Source organism: Oncorhynchus mykiss, chromosome 6 (genome assembly GCF_013265735.2).
Source record: "Oncorhynchus mykiss isolate Arlee chromosome 6, USDA_OmykA_1.1, whole genome shotgun sequence".
Taxonomy (NCBI): domain Eukaryota; kingdom Metazoa; phylum Chordata; class Actinopteri; order Salmoniformes; family Salmonidae; genus Oncorhynchus; species Oncorhynchus mykiss.
Genome location: NC_048570.1, coordinates 83,172,018 through 83,190,012, shown reverse-complemented (window position 1 = coordinate 83,190,012; position 17,995 = coordinate 83,172,018). Strand labels below are relative to the sequence as shown.

The 17,995-nt window shown below is 40.7% G+C and overlaps 2 protein-coding genes across 5 annotated transcripts in view; one reads left to right on the top strand and one right to left on the bottom strand.

The window, feature by feature from the left end:
• The window catches only part of LOC110506168 (elongation factor-like GTPase 1), a 102,117-nt gene extending 95,486 nt beyond the window's left edge, over nt 1-6,631 (bottom strand). Inside the window, exons 1-9 of one of the 4 annotated variants that reach the window (XM_036981202.1) lie at nt 6,518-6,631; nt 6,029-6,139; nt 5,829-5,896; nt 5,572-5,656; nt 5,306-5,439; nt 4,672-4,809; nt 4,180-4,418; nt 1,787-1,910; nt 99-178 (exon numbers count right to left, since the gene is read on the bottom strand). In XM_036981202.1, coding sequence (XP_036837097.1) covers nt 99-178; nt 1,787-1,910; nt 4,180-4,418; nt 4,672-4,809; nt 5,306-5,439; nt 5,572-5,656; nt 5,829-5,896; nt 6,029-6,119 — 959 coding nt within the window. In that variant the 5' untranslated portion in view covers nt 6,120-6,139; nt 6,518-6,631. The other 3 variants (XM_036981204.1, XM_036981201.1, XM_036981203.1) reach the window with 3 other exon arrangements.
• A 13-nt stretch (nt 6,632-6,644) lies between these two features.
• Nucleotides 6,645-16,546, top strand: LOC110512367 (stabilizer of axonemal microtubules 2-like). The gene is made up of 8 exons (XM_036981205.1): nt 6,645-6,778; nt 8,203-8,382; nt 8,790-8,992; nt 9,245-9,606; nt 10,111-10,335; nt 14,951-15,070; nt 15,643-15,764; nt 16,182-16,546. The coding sequence occupies exons 1-8, from the start codon at nt 6,741-6,743 to the stop codon at nt 16,327-16,329; spliced, it is 1,398 nt and encodes a 465-aa protein (XP_036837100.1). The 5' UTR covers nt 6,645-6,740; the 3' UTR covers nt 16,330-16,546.
• Nucleotides 16,547-17,995: the final 1,449 nt, after the last annotated feature.

Sequence of the window (17,995 nt, the reverse complement as noted above, 5' to 3'; positions counted from 1 at the left end):
AGCACTCCATCTTCATACACACTTCAACATTTAACAAAGGTGCTGCAAGGAACCATAACAGCATAGAGATAGAGATCACATCTTCAGAGATCCCTTACCGTCTGGTAACAACAGCGTCATATAAACTCCATATGTTGTCCAGGACGAGCTGAACAAACAGAGGCTTCTTTCCTTTGGCCTGTAGAGAGAATTACAGGAAGAGGAAGAAAGAGTGAGAAAATGGATCTTTCAGAAACAGATGGAGAATCATTGATTGGATTTATGCACTATTGTCTTCACTATGGATGCATCACAAATAGCACCCTACCCTGTATATAGTGCACTACAGACATGGTGTACTGGCGTTAATAGCTGGCTGTTCCAACAAATAGGCTGCTGTGTGGGATTATGAAAGCTCTGAAGAGGCACACACAGTGCTGTGTTTCTCACCAAGTGCACTGAGTGAACGCACGCACACACACACCAAAGTGCATAGGCGCACACAGTCATGTACGCACACACACACCAGCGCATAGGTCAACCCGTCCAGTCTCTCAGCTCCAGTACTGTAAAACGACTCGCTTTCTAAAAGTGCACCAATCCAAATATGACCCTGTGTCACCGAATGTAGAACAAGAGCTGAAATATATCATACGAAGTCAAACCTCCGTAGCACTCAAAGCAAGCATTCTATTCCCTATGGGCCCTGGACAAAGGTAGTGGACTATAGAGGGAATATGGTGCCTTCATCTCTCTGAGAGGGCTGGCTACTGGCTGCACTAAAAGCTCTATCATCCACTTTCTATGGACTGAAAATCAATGGGACAGACTGAAGGTTGGACTGTGTGTGGATGAGTCTACTCTGTTCTATAGTGGAGGAAACATTATATTGATCCGTCTAATGACTGATTAGATATTTGAACAGTCTGAGAATGTGACGGTCTGTGTGTAATGCATGTTCATTATGCTAGTCTCTCCCAGAGTCCCACTGTACGACCAAATGAACACAACAAATTACAAATGCTCAAAATAAAGGTCCCTACTGGATGTTAATAATGAACATAAGGACAATTCAAGGGCCAACACAACAAACAGCACTATAACTTAGGGATATTGTGCTGCCCTCTCCGTACTGTCTACTAGCTAGCGCTGAAGGCTAACGGCTAATGCAGCCAGAAGGGTCAGAAGCTAGTGTGGTTCTGAGTGGGAGTCTGCAACAGAGTGGCTTTAGTAGTATAACGTGGAACCCATTAGCACCATACAGCTGCAACACTTAGTCTGTGGGCCTGTCCAAATACCCATACTTGTGTTTTAAATAGTACTCTGAAATGTTGAAAACTTAGTATGATTTTAATGCCAGGATGTCATACTCATTTCATCGGGAAGAATTTGCTGCACAGTATTGAGGAACAGAATGCTCCTTTCAGACCCACGTGTGTTTGACAACAGCTGATAATCAGATAAGATGACAAAAATGAACAAATGGCAGGGAACAAATTAATTGTGCATCAGATGAAGCCTCAGTATGATGAGCCTAGTATGTTGACATTTGTTGCTTACTGCATACGTTTTTACTAAACATTACATTCTTAATAGTATGTGGTATGATTAGCACACAGTATGAAGTTTTAGTAAGTAGAAGGCAGATTTTGGACACAGCTACTGTCCCAAATTCCGTATATAGTGCACTACTGTTGAGCACTGTGGGCCTTGGTCAAAAGTAGTGCATTATAAAGGGAATAAGGTGCTATTTGGGACGCAACTCTTAGCATTCATTACTGTGGTAGAACGTTAGCATTGGTCTTACGTGAGCTCCCTTCATGATCTTCTTGGCTTTAGCGTTGAGGTAGAAGTCTCCCCAGAGAGTCTTCAGGAGCACCTCAGCCCTGATGCCCATCCTCTGGCTGTGGATCTGGGCAAACTGCTGGATACTACAAGAAAACACACAAAGCTGCTAACGCTGGAAAATAACAACGACAGAAAAGCTAAACACCACAGTGATTGATTGATATTTCCTCTCCATTATGCTTCAGCCTCTTTGTTGTAGATTGTGGTTGTACAGAGGCCTTTACTGACAATAGCCTGCACTGAACATTTGAAATCTATGCCTGTTTGTAATTCTCAGTGATGTGTTTGAGTTGTCAAAACAGAGCTTTATAGACAAGAAATGAGCAATGCGTCACTTGAATGGGTGTCGGTCAACATCGCTTGTAAAACACTTGGCTTCCACTGAATAACAGTGACTTCCACTGAATAACACTGACTTCCACTGAATAACACTGACTTCCACTGAATAACACTGACTTCCACTGAATAACACTGACTTCCACTGAATAACACTGACTTCATTGGTTATTTTCATAGATCCTAGAGCCACAGCTGCCCTCAAAACAAGGTATCTATGTCCTTGTGTACACACCTGTATAAAACAGACACACTAATGACTACAATGCATAGTCTAGTCTGTCTTTAGTAGTTACTATGTGACTGCTCTGTAGCATGGGGGAGAACATTAAACACCTTGCTAGCCGAGCACTGACCTGATTTGAGGGACATAAGAATGTGCAGGCTGGCTAGGCTGAAATATCATTACATTGGGTTTGAGATGTTTTGACTGTTATGTGAACAAGAGCTAAAGTCCTCTTCCTACTCAGCTGGTTATTTAGAATTCTACATCAATTGCAGTCATGCAGAATTATACCCTCTTTTCCTTCTCTGAAAGCTAAGGCAAAAGCGCCACCTAGTGGACATTTCAACAATAACCAAATACCTGACCAACTCCCAAGACATGTATTGATGGTTCCACATACAGTGCATTTGGGAAGTTTCAGACACATTGTTTTTTTCCACATTTTGTTACGTTACAGCCTTATTCTAAAATTGATTTAAAAAATTACAATTCTCATTAATCTACACATAATACCCCATAATGTCAAAGTGACAAGAGGTTTTTAGAAATTTGTGCAAATGCATAAAACAAATAAATGTACAACCAAAATACCTTATTTATATAAGTATTCAGACCCTTAACTATGAGACTCAAAATTAAGCTCAGATGCATCGTGTAGCCAATGGTCATCCTTGAGATGTTTCTACAACTTCATTGGAGTCCAGCTGTGGTAAATTCAATTGATTGGACATGATTTGGAATGGCATACACCTGTCTATATAGTTGACAGTGCTTGTCAGAGAAAAAACCAAGCCATGTGGTCGAAGGAATTGTCTGTAGAGCGCCGAGACAGGATTGTGTCGAGGCACAGATCTGGGGAAGGTCCCCAAGAACACAGTGGTCTCCATCATACTTAAATGGAAGAAGTTTGGAACCACCAAGACTCTTCCTAGAGCTGGCCGCCCGGCCAAACTGAGTAATTGAGGAAGAAGGGACCAAGAACCCACTGGTCACTCTGACATAGCTAGATTTCATGGAGATGGGAGATCCTTCCAGATGGACAACCATCTCTGCAGCACTCCACCAATCAGGCCTTTATGGTAGAGTGACCAGACGGAAGCCACTCCACAGTAAGATGCACATGACAGCCAGCTTGGAGTTTGCCAAAAGGCACCTAAAGACTCTCAGACCATAAGAAAACAAGATTCTCTGATCTGATGTAACCAAGATTTAACTATTTGGCTTGAATGCCAAGCGTCATGTCTGGAGGAAACCTGGCACCATCCCTATGGTGAAACATGGTGGTGGCAGCATCATCATGCTGTGGGGATGTCAGGATTAAGGGAAAGATGAATGGAGCCAAGTACAGAGAGATCATTGATGAAAACCTGCTCCAGGGTGCTCAGGACCTCAGACTGGGGCGAAGGTTCAACTTCCAACAGGACAACGACCCTAATCACACAGCCATGACAACGCAGGAGTGGCTTTGGGACAAGTCTCAATGTCCTTGAGTGGCCCAGCTGCCAAATGTACTTCAACAAAGTACTGAGTAAAGGGTCTGAACACTTATGTAAATGCAATATATATATTTTTTTTGCAAAATAATGCCCTTCTGAACAGACCCAAGGCTACAGACCCCCAAGACCTTTAGAAGACCAGCGTCGTATTCACTAGGAACCAAACAGGAGCAAACATGCCCAAAAGGGGAGTGACTACCTCCTGAACATGTCCAATAAGAAATGCTGGTTTTTGTTTTCAGTTGCAAAACGTTTTGCTACGGTGTGCACTAATGCATATAACCCAGGACCCACCTGAAGCCCCATCCGTCTATGGCACTGGCGAAGACCACATTCCCCTGGTCTGGAGAGAAGTAGAGCTGGGAGTCGTCCGAATCCTCTAGCCCGGCGCTCCAGTCGTACACCTGCTCTGACCCGGGACATTCAGCAGGCTTGATGTCCCCCTCCTCCTTATCTTCCTCCGCCCGCTCCTCTTTCACCGCGCGGTCCTCCAGCACTTTAGAGGTAAACAGAGAGCCTGTCACTGCATTCACCTGTGAGGAGGGAAATACACTTCTGTTTAATACACTTCTTTAATATACTTCTGTATTAAGAATCATAAACGTTCCAGAACATGTCTCTGTTATAACTGATTCCTTAACCGAAAACAGTACATTCAATTCAGTTCAGTTCGATTCAACTTACCCTCAGGGGCAATTAATTGTGTGCTACTTATATGGCAGGTATACTGTTTCTGTCTTGTGTTTTTTGATTAATCACACTTGTCTTTAGAGGTCAGGGACTCACCTGTTCTAGAATCTTCTGCAGGTGTGTGTAGGCTTCCTGAGAGGTGAGCTTCAGCTCCATGATGAGCCGGTCAATCTTGTTGATCACCAGCACAGGCCTGATGTTCTCCAGCCATGCCTGACGCAGCACTGCTTGGGTCTACGGACGGATGGGCGGACACACACACACACAGATACTCTGAGTAAATGACGAAGTCTCACGTAAACAAAGACAAAATGAAAGTGCCACAATGTTTCAGAAAGTAGAGCGACAAATATTCATATCACATTCCAAAACAATGACAGGGATTTTTCTGCAATTGAAATCCTTGCACAGGCCACCTAAGCCTTTTCGGGTCGCCTAAGTCCAAACAGCGTATACATGTTTTAAATATATTACATTTTTTATTATTCATTTTCAGGATGAAAAAACACCTTGTGTAAACTGAACCATCTAAAGCCAGATATAAAGTATGTAGAGATCTTTCTTCAAATAATATAATCTTTGAGAACTAACAATCATGCAAATAAAAGCTAGACAGTAAGGGAGAAAATTCCCAAAACAATGAATTAGTCTTGAAAAACACAGCAAAATGCATAGACTTGCAGGAAATTAGCTTTAAAACTGCCACATTTCTGTAATGTAATTGCCTTACCTGTGGACAAACTCCCTCCACAGCATCTACGATGACAATGGCCCCATCACATAGTCTGACGGCGGTGGACACCTCAGACGAAAAGTCCACATGGCCCGGAGAGTCAATCAAGTTTATCAGGTAGTCCTTCTCCCCTGAGACACACACACACAGGCACGCACACACACACACACACACGCAAGGGTCAATTAGACGGAGACAAGTAGTCCGCCTCACAACAGGTCTCAACGTATCCAAGTCAACATGTTCCTACTGTGTTGTCTTACCAGAAGCATAGTGCAGTGAGATAGCGCTGGACTTCATCGTGATCCCTCGGATCTGCTCATCCTCCCGGCTGTCCAGGTACCTCAGCTAATACAGAAACAACATCAGAACACAGATGTATACATGACCATATCACAGATCAATGTGTAGATCAGGGACACACAACTAGATTAGTAAAAGGGCCAAATAACAAAGTCTGGCTACAGAAGTATGACAAGGATAATACCACTACAGATGATTGAGATCAAGTCATACTAACCTTTCCGGCTAAGCGACTTGATATAATGCCATTGCTGGCCACCAAGCTATCTGCCAGAGTTGTTTTGCCTGCAAAATAGATAGTGCTGGATATGAATGGAGTGTCACTACAAATGGTCATGCATGCAAACAACTGTCATCGTGACCCTGTACAGTATTATCCCGTGCAACATTCTCAATAATCAAGTCAATGGAACCTACCATGGTCCACGTGTGCCAGAATGCACAGGTTCCTGACGTTGGCTGGATTCTTCTGTAGTGCTTTGATCTTATCCAAACTGGTGTGTCCCATGTTTGACTGCTTTGGACTAGCTAATACATCAGGCGAGGAAACAAACTTTAGGAGATATCATCTAGTAATGTCACTATTACCTAGCTAGCTAGCTACTGCAATAAATACTGATCAGTGCCAGTGCACTCAACACAGCAAATTTAGTAAGACAACACACCTCCATTCTGAATGACAGCAATACAAAAGGTGCTTGATATGTAGCTGCAACTTACAGTATTTTACAATATGCTGCACTCAGCTAAAAGAAACGTGGACAACAATGTTAGCTTTGTATACAAAGTAGTATATTACTATATATATGATTCATAACCTAAAATAAATGATCATATCATATAAGAAATCTCAATATTATGCGACAAAAGTCACATAAAACACAAACGTGGACACAACTCACTCACGTTGTTTGCCCGGAACAATACGTAAAATGTTGACGCCGCTGTTTAAATGACGTGGTACGTTACGTCGTTACTAGGAAGCTCAGCGGTTGCTGGGGTAACGTGCTGCTTCCATAGAAACAAAACTGCACAGTAGCGCGAGCTGTCCACTGAGGTATAAAAGAACGGAGCTGTCGGGCGGTGTTTGTGGGATTGCAGAAACACGCTAGCCTCCCCCCTCAAAGACATGAAACGGCTATGCATATGTGAGATCTGCAGCTGTGGGTAAGGAGGATGTATTGATTTAGTCTAGTAAAAAAAAGTATGATTACATTCATGAGATTACCAGTGTTTCCACAAGTTTGTGTGTGGATAAATTATTTCCGTGCGTTAATTTAGGGTTGACTAACTAGTGAATTGACACGCGTATGCCAAGTAGTGCATGGAGTTGACATTAAATGGAAAAAATTGTATGTATTATTGACTAACATTCATTATGAATCACTATTGTAAAAACTCTATCCAATCCATTTGCCATTCCTTTCGCTACAAAACTAGAAATGCTGAAATTCTTAGAACGACCCATATGGCATTGTAAATTGTCAGAAATTGACTGTCACAAGAATGAGTATTCAGCGGCAAAATAAATAGACACTTTTGCCATTTTTCCAAGTTGTCCAATGGCTAGTCATGGAAAAAAAATATTGCCCAGGAAAATATTGTTGCACTAGTAGCACATAGCTACGATGTGCCTTTTTTGCATAGTCTAGCTACATTTGTCATTTCACCAATACAAGGACACGTGTCTGCCTTTATTTATATCTGTAGACCTACCATAACTCACAATGCTGTGTAGCTAGCTATGTCTCTATTATCACTTGCTCACAGACACTCCCTGACATGAGTAAAGACAATGCCCTTGGTTACACAGAAACTAGTGCATTTCTTATTACCCTGAAACGATATCAGCTATTCAAAATCCACAGCAATCATTGAAAATGTAGCCCATGATTTCTGACATTGGTATCCTATTGATTACAGTTGTCAGTTTATTCAAGTTCAGTTTTTTTTCTTCTACTCTTTATTTGACCCCCAACTAACTATGTTAACACAATACTCCAATGTAGGGTATTATCATGTTTGGTTTATTATCATGTGATTGTTGCACAATGTTTTCATACGCCTTTGAAATAGGTCAGTGAATGCAATCATGTTTTTCTGATTCTGAGTCTGACCATGGGAATGAATTATGTTACTGTGCCTGTTAAGTCACCATAGATGCAATAGAAATGCATGGCTGATGCATCATATTGAGTTAAATGTCTGTTAATCTAAGATGAAATACAAGTCTGGCATTCTTTTAAAGAATTCACACCAAGCTCAGTCAGTACACATTCATTGCATTGCATAACCAGGTAGATAATTGCTCACACCCAGCCTGCTGGTTTCCATTCTGCACTTAACCTAAGGAAGAGTTAAGATGACTAGTCTGTTATTTCATGCAGAGAATGCTCTTTCTAAGTGTAGGGTGGCATGCTACGTAACTAGCCTAACTCACTGCCAGTCACCATAATTGCATTGTAAATTAATACTACACTCTATTGGTATTGTGTTCATTAGTCCACTGTTAATGCACGTCAGCACAGCTGTCAAGTTTAAGATAGAGCACGTTCAGTAAAATAAAGTTTTGAACTTTGCCCTCTGTCTAGACGCCATCGCTGCCCCCACCAACCCACAGCTCTGTATGGAAAGCCCAATGTGACATGTGTCCTGACCGAGTACACAGAGAAGTACCCCGCCTATGGAAGATACAACCCGCCCCAGAGCCTGAAACCAAAGCCTGTTAACCACGGTGACCGGGGGAGAATGGATGGAACTACTACATTCAAGTAAACGCCTTAGTCATGGATCACACCTTAATGAAACACCAATCCCTTTCAAGTACACTACTTTTGGCCAAGAATGCCACATAGGGCAGGGGACAAAAGTAGTGTACAACCAAATGTAAGGAAATAGGGTGCTATTTGAGACTGTGTCAATCTTCTGCTATTCAACCACTCTCATTTAATGCAAAGTCTTTTGAGGCGCACACACACACGCACACACACACACACACCCCTCATGCGGTTTTGAGGGGATTTTGGAAAATGTACCTTTAAGTGGTCTCTAAAAATTGACCCTATTCCAAAGTCAACCTATTATGTAGATATCACTAACTATATTAATTAGGAGTTATCCACAGAGGTCTCAATCCCAAATGAATGAAAAAGACTGGTTACTCTCTCGCTCTTCCTAGGACTGACTTTATTCCCTACGTGGTGACTCGACGCCCAGGGAAACAGCAGGCGGAGTACAAACCCAAACCTGGAGACATAGATCTGGGGACCACCTACAAACAGGACTACAGCCTTTATGAGGTCCAACCCTTCGCCCCTTCCAGACCCAGCGAGAGGGTACGCACAACAGGGCACAAAATGGATACAGTGCCTACATACAAAGGTGAGCTATTCTGAGTTGTTTGATGAATACCAGACACATGACACATTTCTACAAGGGGTACCGCACAGTGATCCTTATTTTAGTATTATATAAGAAATATTGGCATTTAAAGTTAATACGTTGCAATTTCTATGGGATATTTTATACATCAAAATTACATCATAACAAATGCTCTCTATAAATAAACTATGATTATAACCAAAACTAACACATACAAATCTTTTAATGTTTCAACTCTTTTAATGTTTCAAGAGGATTTCCGACAGTGGGAGATGTGCAAGCGGGAGCTGAAGAAACCCGACCTGACCTACCACCCGCCAGACGCCAAGTTCGACGGCCACACCACCTTCCAGGACGACTTCCTCTCCCGAGGCCTTGCCCCCAGGGAGAGCTTCAAGCCTTCCAGTATCCCCAAAATGTCCGATACCCCCTTCGATGGGGTGACCAGTAACCAGCAGTGCTATGTGTCCCACCCTCTGGAGGCACGCTGGGTGAAGGCTCCAGAGCCCTATAAACCCAGTAGCCAGCCCCTACAAGACCTCACCACCAACCGAAGAGACTACCAGGGCCTGCCAGGACAGCTGCCCCAGAGCTATAAGCCTAACCCTGGAAAGGTAACGCTGTGTTTAATGACATCTCACTAGTCACAGACTATGTAATCGAGCACATGATTTTAGTTCTAGGTTAACCCAGATTAATATCTCACTAACTCACTCCTCTTCACTTACCTTTTCTGGCCAGTGATAACTTCAACTGGTATTTGATCATTAGTAGACAGTGGCTGATGAAATATCTCTGGGTGGAAGCCTAGCGGTTAAGAGGTTGGGCCAGTAACCGAGCTGACTAGGTGAAATCTCTTGATGTGCCCTTGAGCAAGGCACTTACAAGAGCAATTAGGGTTAAGTTGCTCTGGATAAGAGCGTCTGCTAAATGACTAAAATGTAAAATAATCTCATTGAAGTGCAGATTCAAGATAGACGTGTAGTTTTGTTTGAATGTGTTGTTATTTTCAATATGATTATCTGGTGAGTTGATGTATGTTACTGAGGTGAAACCAAAGTCAAATGTCCATCTGAGGGTGAACAATAAACCTCTATTCCACTCTACTCTGTTCCTAGGTGACGTCTGACGTTCCCTTTCAGAGCAGCACAGAGTTTAAGGAGCGTTTCCAGCAGTGGCCCGTGTCCCTGCCTCAGCTGCACAAGAGCCTGCAGTACGTCAGCCCCACAGAGCACATGGACATGAGCACCACGTCTGGTTCAGTCTACGTCCAACACAACATCCAGCCCTTCATCTCTGCCAAGCCCTTCAATCGGCCCACCAAGTCATCAGCTCCCTTCCAGGTGGGGATGAGACGATACAGGCATTCAGAAAGTATTCAGACCTCTTGACTTTTTCCACATTTTGTTACGTTACAGCCTTATTCTAAAGTGGATTAAATATTTTTTTGCCCTCAATCTCCACACAATACAGCATAACGACAAATTAAAAACATGTTTTTAGAAATGTTGGCAAATGTCAGGTTCGATGGGGAGAGTCGCTGCAAAGCTATCTTCAGGTCTCTCCATAGGTTTGATCAGGTTCGATGGGGAGAGTCGCTGCAAAGCTATCTTCAGGTCTCTCCATAGGTTCGATCAGGTTCAAATCCAGGCTCTGGCTGAGCCACTCAAGGACATTCAGAGACTTGTCCCGAAGCCACTCCTGCGTTGTCTTGGCTATGTTCTTAGGGTCTTGTCCTGTTGGAAGGTGAACCTTCATCCCAGTCTGAGGTCCTGAGTGCTCTGGAGCAGGTTTTCATCAAGGATCTCTGTACTTTGCTCCATTCATCTTGCCCTCGATCCTGACTAGTCTTCCAGGGCCTGCCACTGAAAAACATCCCTACAGCATGATGTTGCCACCACCATGCTTCACCGTAGGGATGGTGGCAGGTTTCCACCAGATGTGACGCTTGGCATGATTGCTGAAATGTCATTCTGTCAGAGTCATCTGAAGATGCACCTGAGCTCAATTTCAAGTCCCCTAGCAAATGGTCTAAATATTTACAGTGCATTCAGAAAGTATTCAGACCCTTTGACTTTTTCCACATTTTGTTATATTATAGCCTTATTCTATTTAATCAATTGAAAAACATCCTCATGAATCTACACATGATACCTCATAATGACAAAGTAAAAACAGGTATTTAGACATTTTTGACATAATTTATAAAAACAAGTAAAAATACAATACAGACCTTTTGCTATGAGATTCAAAATTGAGCTCAGGTGCATCCGGTTTCCATTGATCATCTTTGAGATGTTCCTACAACTTGATTTGAGTCCACCTGTGGTAAATTCAATTGATTGGACATGATTTGAAAGGCACACAGCTGTCTATATAAGGTCCCACAGTTGACAGTGCACGTCAGAGCAAAAACCAAGGCATGAGGTTGAAGGAATTGTCGGCAAAACAGCGAGACAGGATTGTGACGAGGCACAGATCTGGGGAAGGGTACCAAAACATTTCTACAGCATTGAAGGTCCCCAAGAACACAGTGGTCTCCATCATTCTTAAATGGACCATCTCTGCAGAACTCTACCAATCAGGCCTTTATGGTAGAGTGGACAGATTCTCTGCTGATGAAACCAAGATTTAACGCTTTGGCCTGAATGCCAAGCATCAAGTCTGGAGGAAACCTGGCACCCTCCCAAGCATGGTGGTTGCAGCACCATGCTGTGGGGATGTTTTTCAGCGGCAGGGACTGGGAGACTAGACAGGATTAAGGGAAAGATGAACGGAGGAAAGTACAGAGATCCTTGATGAAAACCTGTTCCAGAGCGCTCAGGACCTCCGACTGGGGCCACGGTTCACCTTCCAACAGGACAATGACCTTAAGCACACAGCCAAGACAAAGGAGTGGCTTTGGGACAAGTTTTTGAATGTCTTTGCAGCGACACTCCCCATCCAACCTGACAGAACTTGAGAAGATCTGCAGAGAAGAATGGGAGAAACTCCCCAGTTTATTTTATTCATTTATTTAACTAGGCAAGTCAGTTAAGAACAAATTCTTATTTACAATGACGGCCTAGGAACAGTGGGTTAACTGCCTTGTTCAGGGGCAGAATGAAAGATTTTTACCTTGTCAGCTCAGGGATTCGATCCAGCAACCTTACTGGCCTAACACTCTAACCACTAGGCTACCTGCCACCCCAAATACGTGTGCCGAGCTTGTAGCGTCATACACAAGAAGACTGTAAATTCAACAACGTACTGAGTAAAGTCTGTGAATAATTATGTAAATGCAATATTTTTATTTTCTTATTTTATTTTTTGACTTCTCCTTCCTTTGCCATTATGGGTATTGTGTGTAGATTGATGAGGACAAACATGTATTTAAACCATTTCTGAATAAGGCTAACGTATATAGTTTTTTTAAAGTACCGGGGTCTGAATACTTTCCGAATGCACTGCACCTGTTAATATATTGCTGGGCTGATATATCGTTTAGCGGTTATGTTGTTGTACTTCTATGTATTGTCATACTGATATCGTGTCTTACTGATATGGATGTTCTGATGTAATATTATAGTTATGTTGTTGTACTTCTATGTATTGCCATACTGATATCGTGTCTTACTGATATGGATGTTCTGATGTAATATTATAGTTATGTTGTTATACTTCTATGTATTGCCATACTGATATCGTGTCTTACTGATATGGATGTTCTGATGTAATATTATAGTTATGTTGTTGTACCTATATGTATTGTCATACTGATATCGTGTCTTACTGATATGGATGTTCTGATGTAATATTAGTTATGTTGTTGTACCTATATGTATTGCCATACTGATATCGTGTCTTACTGATATGGATGTTCTGATGTAATATTAGTTATGTTGTTGTACTTCTATGTATTGTCATACTGATATCGTGTCTTACTGATATGGATGTTCTGATGTAATATTATAGTTATGTTGTTGTACTTCTATGTATTGCCATACTGATATCGTGTCTTACTGATATGGATGTTCTGATGTAATATTATAGTTATGTTGTTGTACTTCTATGTATTGCCATACTGATATCGTGTCTTACTGATATGGATGTTCTGATGTAATATTATAGTTATGTTGTTGTACTTCTATGTATTGCCATACTGATATCGTGTCTTACTGATATGGATGTTCTGATGTAATATTATAGTTATGTTGTTGTACTTCTATGTATTGCCATACTGATATCGTGTCTTACTGATATGGATGTTCTGATGTAATATTATAGTTATGTTGTTGTACCTATATGTATTGCCATACTGATATCGTGTCTTACTGATATGGATGTTCTGATGTAATATTAGTTATGTTGTTGTACCTATATGTATTGCCATACTGATATGGATGTTCTGATGTAATATTATAGTTATGTTGTTGTACTTCTATGTATTGTCATACTGATATCGTGTCTTACTGATATGGATGTTCTGATGTAATATTATAGTTATGTTGTTATACTTCTATGTATTGTCATACTGATATCGTGTCTTACTGATATGGATGTTCTGATGTAATATTATAGTTATGTTGTTGTACTTGTATTGTCTTACTGATATGGATGTTCTGATGTAATATTATAGTTATGTTGTTGTACTTCTATGTATTGCCATACTGATATCGTGTCTTACTGATATGGATGTTCTGATGTAATATTATAGTTATGTTGTTGTACCTATATGTATTGTCATACTGATATCGTGTCTTACTGATATGGATGTTCTGATGTAATATTATAGTTATGTTGTTGTACTTCTATGTATTGCCATACTGATATCGTGTCTTACTGATATGGATGTTCTGATGTAATATTATAGTTATGTTGTTATACTTCTATGTATTGCCATACTGATATTGTGTCTTACTGATATGGATGTTCTGATGTAATATTAGTTATGTTGTTGTACTTCTATGTATTGCCATACTGATATTGTGTCTTACTGATATGGATGTTCTGATGTAATATTAGTTATGTTGTTGTACTTCTATGTATTGTCATACTGATATCGTGTCTTACTGATATGGATGTTCTGATGTAATATTAGTTATGTTGTTGTACCTATATGTATTGCCATACTGATATCGTGTCTTACTGATATGGATGTTCTGATGTAATATTAGTTATGTTGTTGTACCTATATGTATTGCCATACTGATATGGATGTTCTGATGTAATATTATAGTTATGTTGTTGTACTTCTATGTATTGTCATACTGATATTGTGTCTTACTGATATGGATGTTCTGATGTAATATTATAGTTATGTTGTTATACTTCTATGTATTGCCATACTGATATCGTGTCTTACTGATATGGATGTTCTGATGTAATATTATAGTTATGTTGTTATACTTCTATGTATTGCCATACTGATATCGTGTCTTACTGATATGGATGTTCTGATGTAATATTATAGTTATGTTGTTATACTTCTATGTATTGCCATACTGATATCGTGTCTTACTGATATGGATGTTCTGATGTAATATTATAGTTATGTTGTTGTACTTCTATGTATTGCCATACTGATATCGTGTCATACTGATATGGATGTTCTGATGTAATATTATAGTTATGTTGTTATACTTCTATGTATTGTCATACTGATATCGTGTCTTACTGATATGGATGTTCTGATGTAATATTATAGTTATGTTGTTATACTTCTATGTATTGCCATACTGATATCGTGTCTTACTGATATGGATGTTCTGATGTAATATTATAGTTATGTTGTTCACTAAAGTGTTTGCTGTTAAATTCTTGGGAGATTATTTCAACAGCACATAAATATGATTGAATATATGTTTTATTACGTTCAAAACGGTGTTCTCATTTTGTCCTGTAACCGGGTCAGTTGGGATTTTTTGGGGTACGTTTATTGTAGCATCAAAATGAACGTTCCCACCCCACTACCTCCAGGTCTGCACCACCATGAGGGATGACTACCAGCCTTGGGAGGTCAAGAGACAGGCCATGATCAAGAAGCCTGAGGAGATGCAGAGAGCCACCGGAAGGATGGACCACCTCACCACTTTCAAGGCAATTCAAGACTCTTCTGTTTCCATTGGCATGCCAGGGCAATTCTCAAATCACACCCTGCCTATAGAAAAATACTTTTGGGAGGAGCACAGGATCAGATACATTGTAGCACCTATGGAGCTGTTTTAGGGGCTAAGTGCCCTGTGGAAGGACACAACAATAGGAGATATTATGGTACCTACCATCTGAAATCACCGGCCAGTTCTCAGTACTGCCTCCATGGAGTGCACTAGTTTTGGCCAGATATGGGTGGGTTTAGGGTGTTCTTTGAGACACTGCTCAATTATCTACACATATACACCCTTAGAAAAAAGGGTTTCAAGTTTGTTCTTCGGCAGTCCCCGTAGGAGTACCCTTTTTTTGGTTCCCGGTAGAACACTTTTGGATTACAGCCAAAAAGGGTTCTTCAAAGGGTTATCCTATGGGGGTAGCCGAATAACCCTTTTAGGTTCTAAATAGCACCTTTTTTTCTAAGAGTGTAGCAGAGCCCCTGCCTCTCTTTGGCTCCAGGCCACATTCTTAGAAGCCATTATTTGAAAATCTATTCTATTTGATTGTATTCTCTTATCCAGGCCCATTTTACACCCCACGAACTGCAGCCCAATGTGAGCTTCAAGCCAGCTCACGCCCCCTTGAGGGCTGATGCCCCATTGGAGAGCGGCACCATGTACAGCACAGAGTTCACCCCCAAGAGGTAACACACACACACACACAGTTACCCAGCAGAGATGCACACACACGCTGAGCATTTCGCTGCACTGTTTATACCTGCTGTAAACTGTGTACGTGATGAGTAACATTTGATTTGACACACAAAGTTAACCTACAAGCATTTAGTCTGGAGTCCCCTGGAATCAGCCGGTACATCCCAGGAGGGACATCAAACGAAAGTGAAGCTGTTTTACCACCTGAATGAAATGAATGTCTGATGTAAACCTGAATCACTTTTATAACCTCAACCTTAATAAGTGCTGGTGTTGTGAATTTGTGGATGATTATGATGTGCTGAACTTGCAGCAAGATTATTTTCCACGAGCGAACAATAAAGGTATTGCATTTTCTGGTATTTTATCGTATATCATTCAGGTAATGGTATGATTTTGTGTTGTAGGATCAGCGTTTGTCCAGCTAGCTACGACTCCCTGCCGGGCTTCGTGTTTGAGGACAGCGACGACAGGGGACACAGGTTCTACAGGAAGTTGCCATCTAAGGACATGAACAAGATGGCTGCCGGCATGGCGGTGGCTGTGGTGTCATAACGTTTGACCATGATATTTGGTGACCAATGCTTTTAATCTTAAAAAGAGCGTGTGGAGAGAACTACTTTTGTTTGGTCTGTTATGTTTTCATTTTATTTTCCTACTACCTGTATAGTAAGTATCAATGATGTGATAATCAAATGGAACCAACAATTATGAAGAAGTCACAAACAGGCCATTATAAAATAAACTTCCCTGTATTCTGGTTGATGCTTTCCATTGAATAGTTGGCTAATTTTTGTTTTACAAATTTGCGAATCATTACAGCACTTCATTTCTTAATGAATTATCCTTGTGTCCATGTGCCAAATTCTGCATCAAGTCACCAGTCACACATTTATTGAAATTCTAACAATGCAGAACCTTCAGGGTTATTTTCATGGTTCAAAGTGCATAAGACATACCGGAAACTTCATTATGATCTGTCAGTGTGATTTCATTTGAAGGAGGCATTTTTTTTTAACTAGAGTTTAGAAAAATAGTGGCCTCTTTATAATGCACATTGTTGTAAAAAAGTTTCATAATCTGTCAGTGTGATTTCATGAGTCTTATGGTCTCCCTCTGTGTGTGTTTATAATGAGTATTACCAAACAAAATATCAGGTGATCAAACTGTCTTTATTATCTTAGTATGTTGTCTTTCTAGAGCATTTCAACGTTTTGTTCCATAAACATCTTCATGATGTTCCTTCAGTCCAGTTAGGATTCTACAAACTGTATCCATGTCAACACCCAATGTTATGGTAACGTAATCGATATGTTGTCCTAAATATCAGTAGCATTGATTATTGTCAGTGTGCATTTGTTTGAGTGAGTGGCACTTGATAATGTATCTGCAAAACACATGACATGTCTCTACAAATCCTTGGTGATTGTAGGTAAATGCATGAGAATAAAACCAGAAGGGAAAGGTATTAAACACCTGTGATCCAACAACAGCAAGTGCTTATTAATATACTGTATGGTTTCTATCCAGTCTTTTTAAACAGGCGTTAAGACAACTAAATAAGGTAAGAAAATAAAGTCCCACAAAAAATCTACATACTCTCAATGTACAATATTGCACTTAAAACACAGTATTTACAAGACATTTTACAATGCAGCACATTGGTTGGATAACCAAAACAATACTAAAAAGAAACAGACCCCATTATTCAAACAGAGAAATATGACAGTCATGTTTTCTCTCGGGGCCCATCCTAAATGCCACCGTATTCCCTACATAGTGCACTACTTTTGACCAGTACTGCAGTATGTAGGGCAGTGGTGGTGGGCGGGGCCCGGAACATCATTATAGAAATTTGTACAATGCAAATGGACCACAAGCAAGCAGAAAAATAGATTGAATTGGAAAATAACAATAAGTTCATACCTTGATTACATTGAGACACAATCACACATGTCTCTCTTGTTATTAGTGGGAATAGATTTTGTCCCGCCGTCCACCTGTTTCCGACCCCTGATGTAGGGAATATGATTGGGTGCCATTGGGAACACAACCCACACCTCTCTCGGTCACTGCAGGGTCTATTTATTCCAAACAGTGATCATTTCTGCTGACAATTATTATCTCACATAATACATACTACTGTATGCACTGTGATCATTTCTGCTGACAATTATTATCTCACATAATACATACTACTGTATGCACTGTGATCATTTCT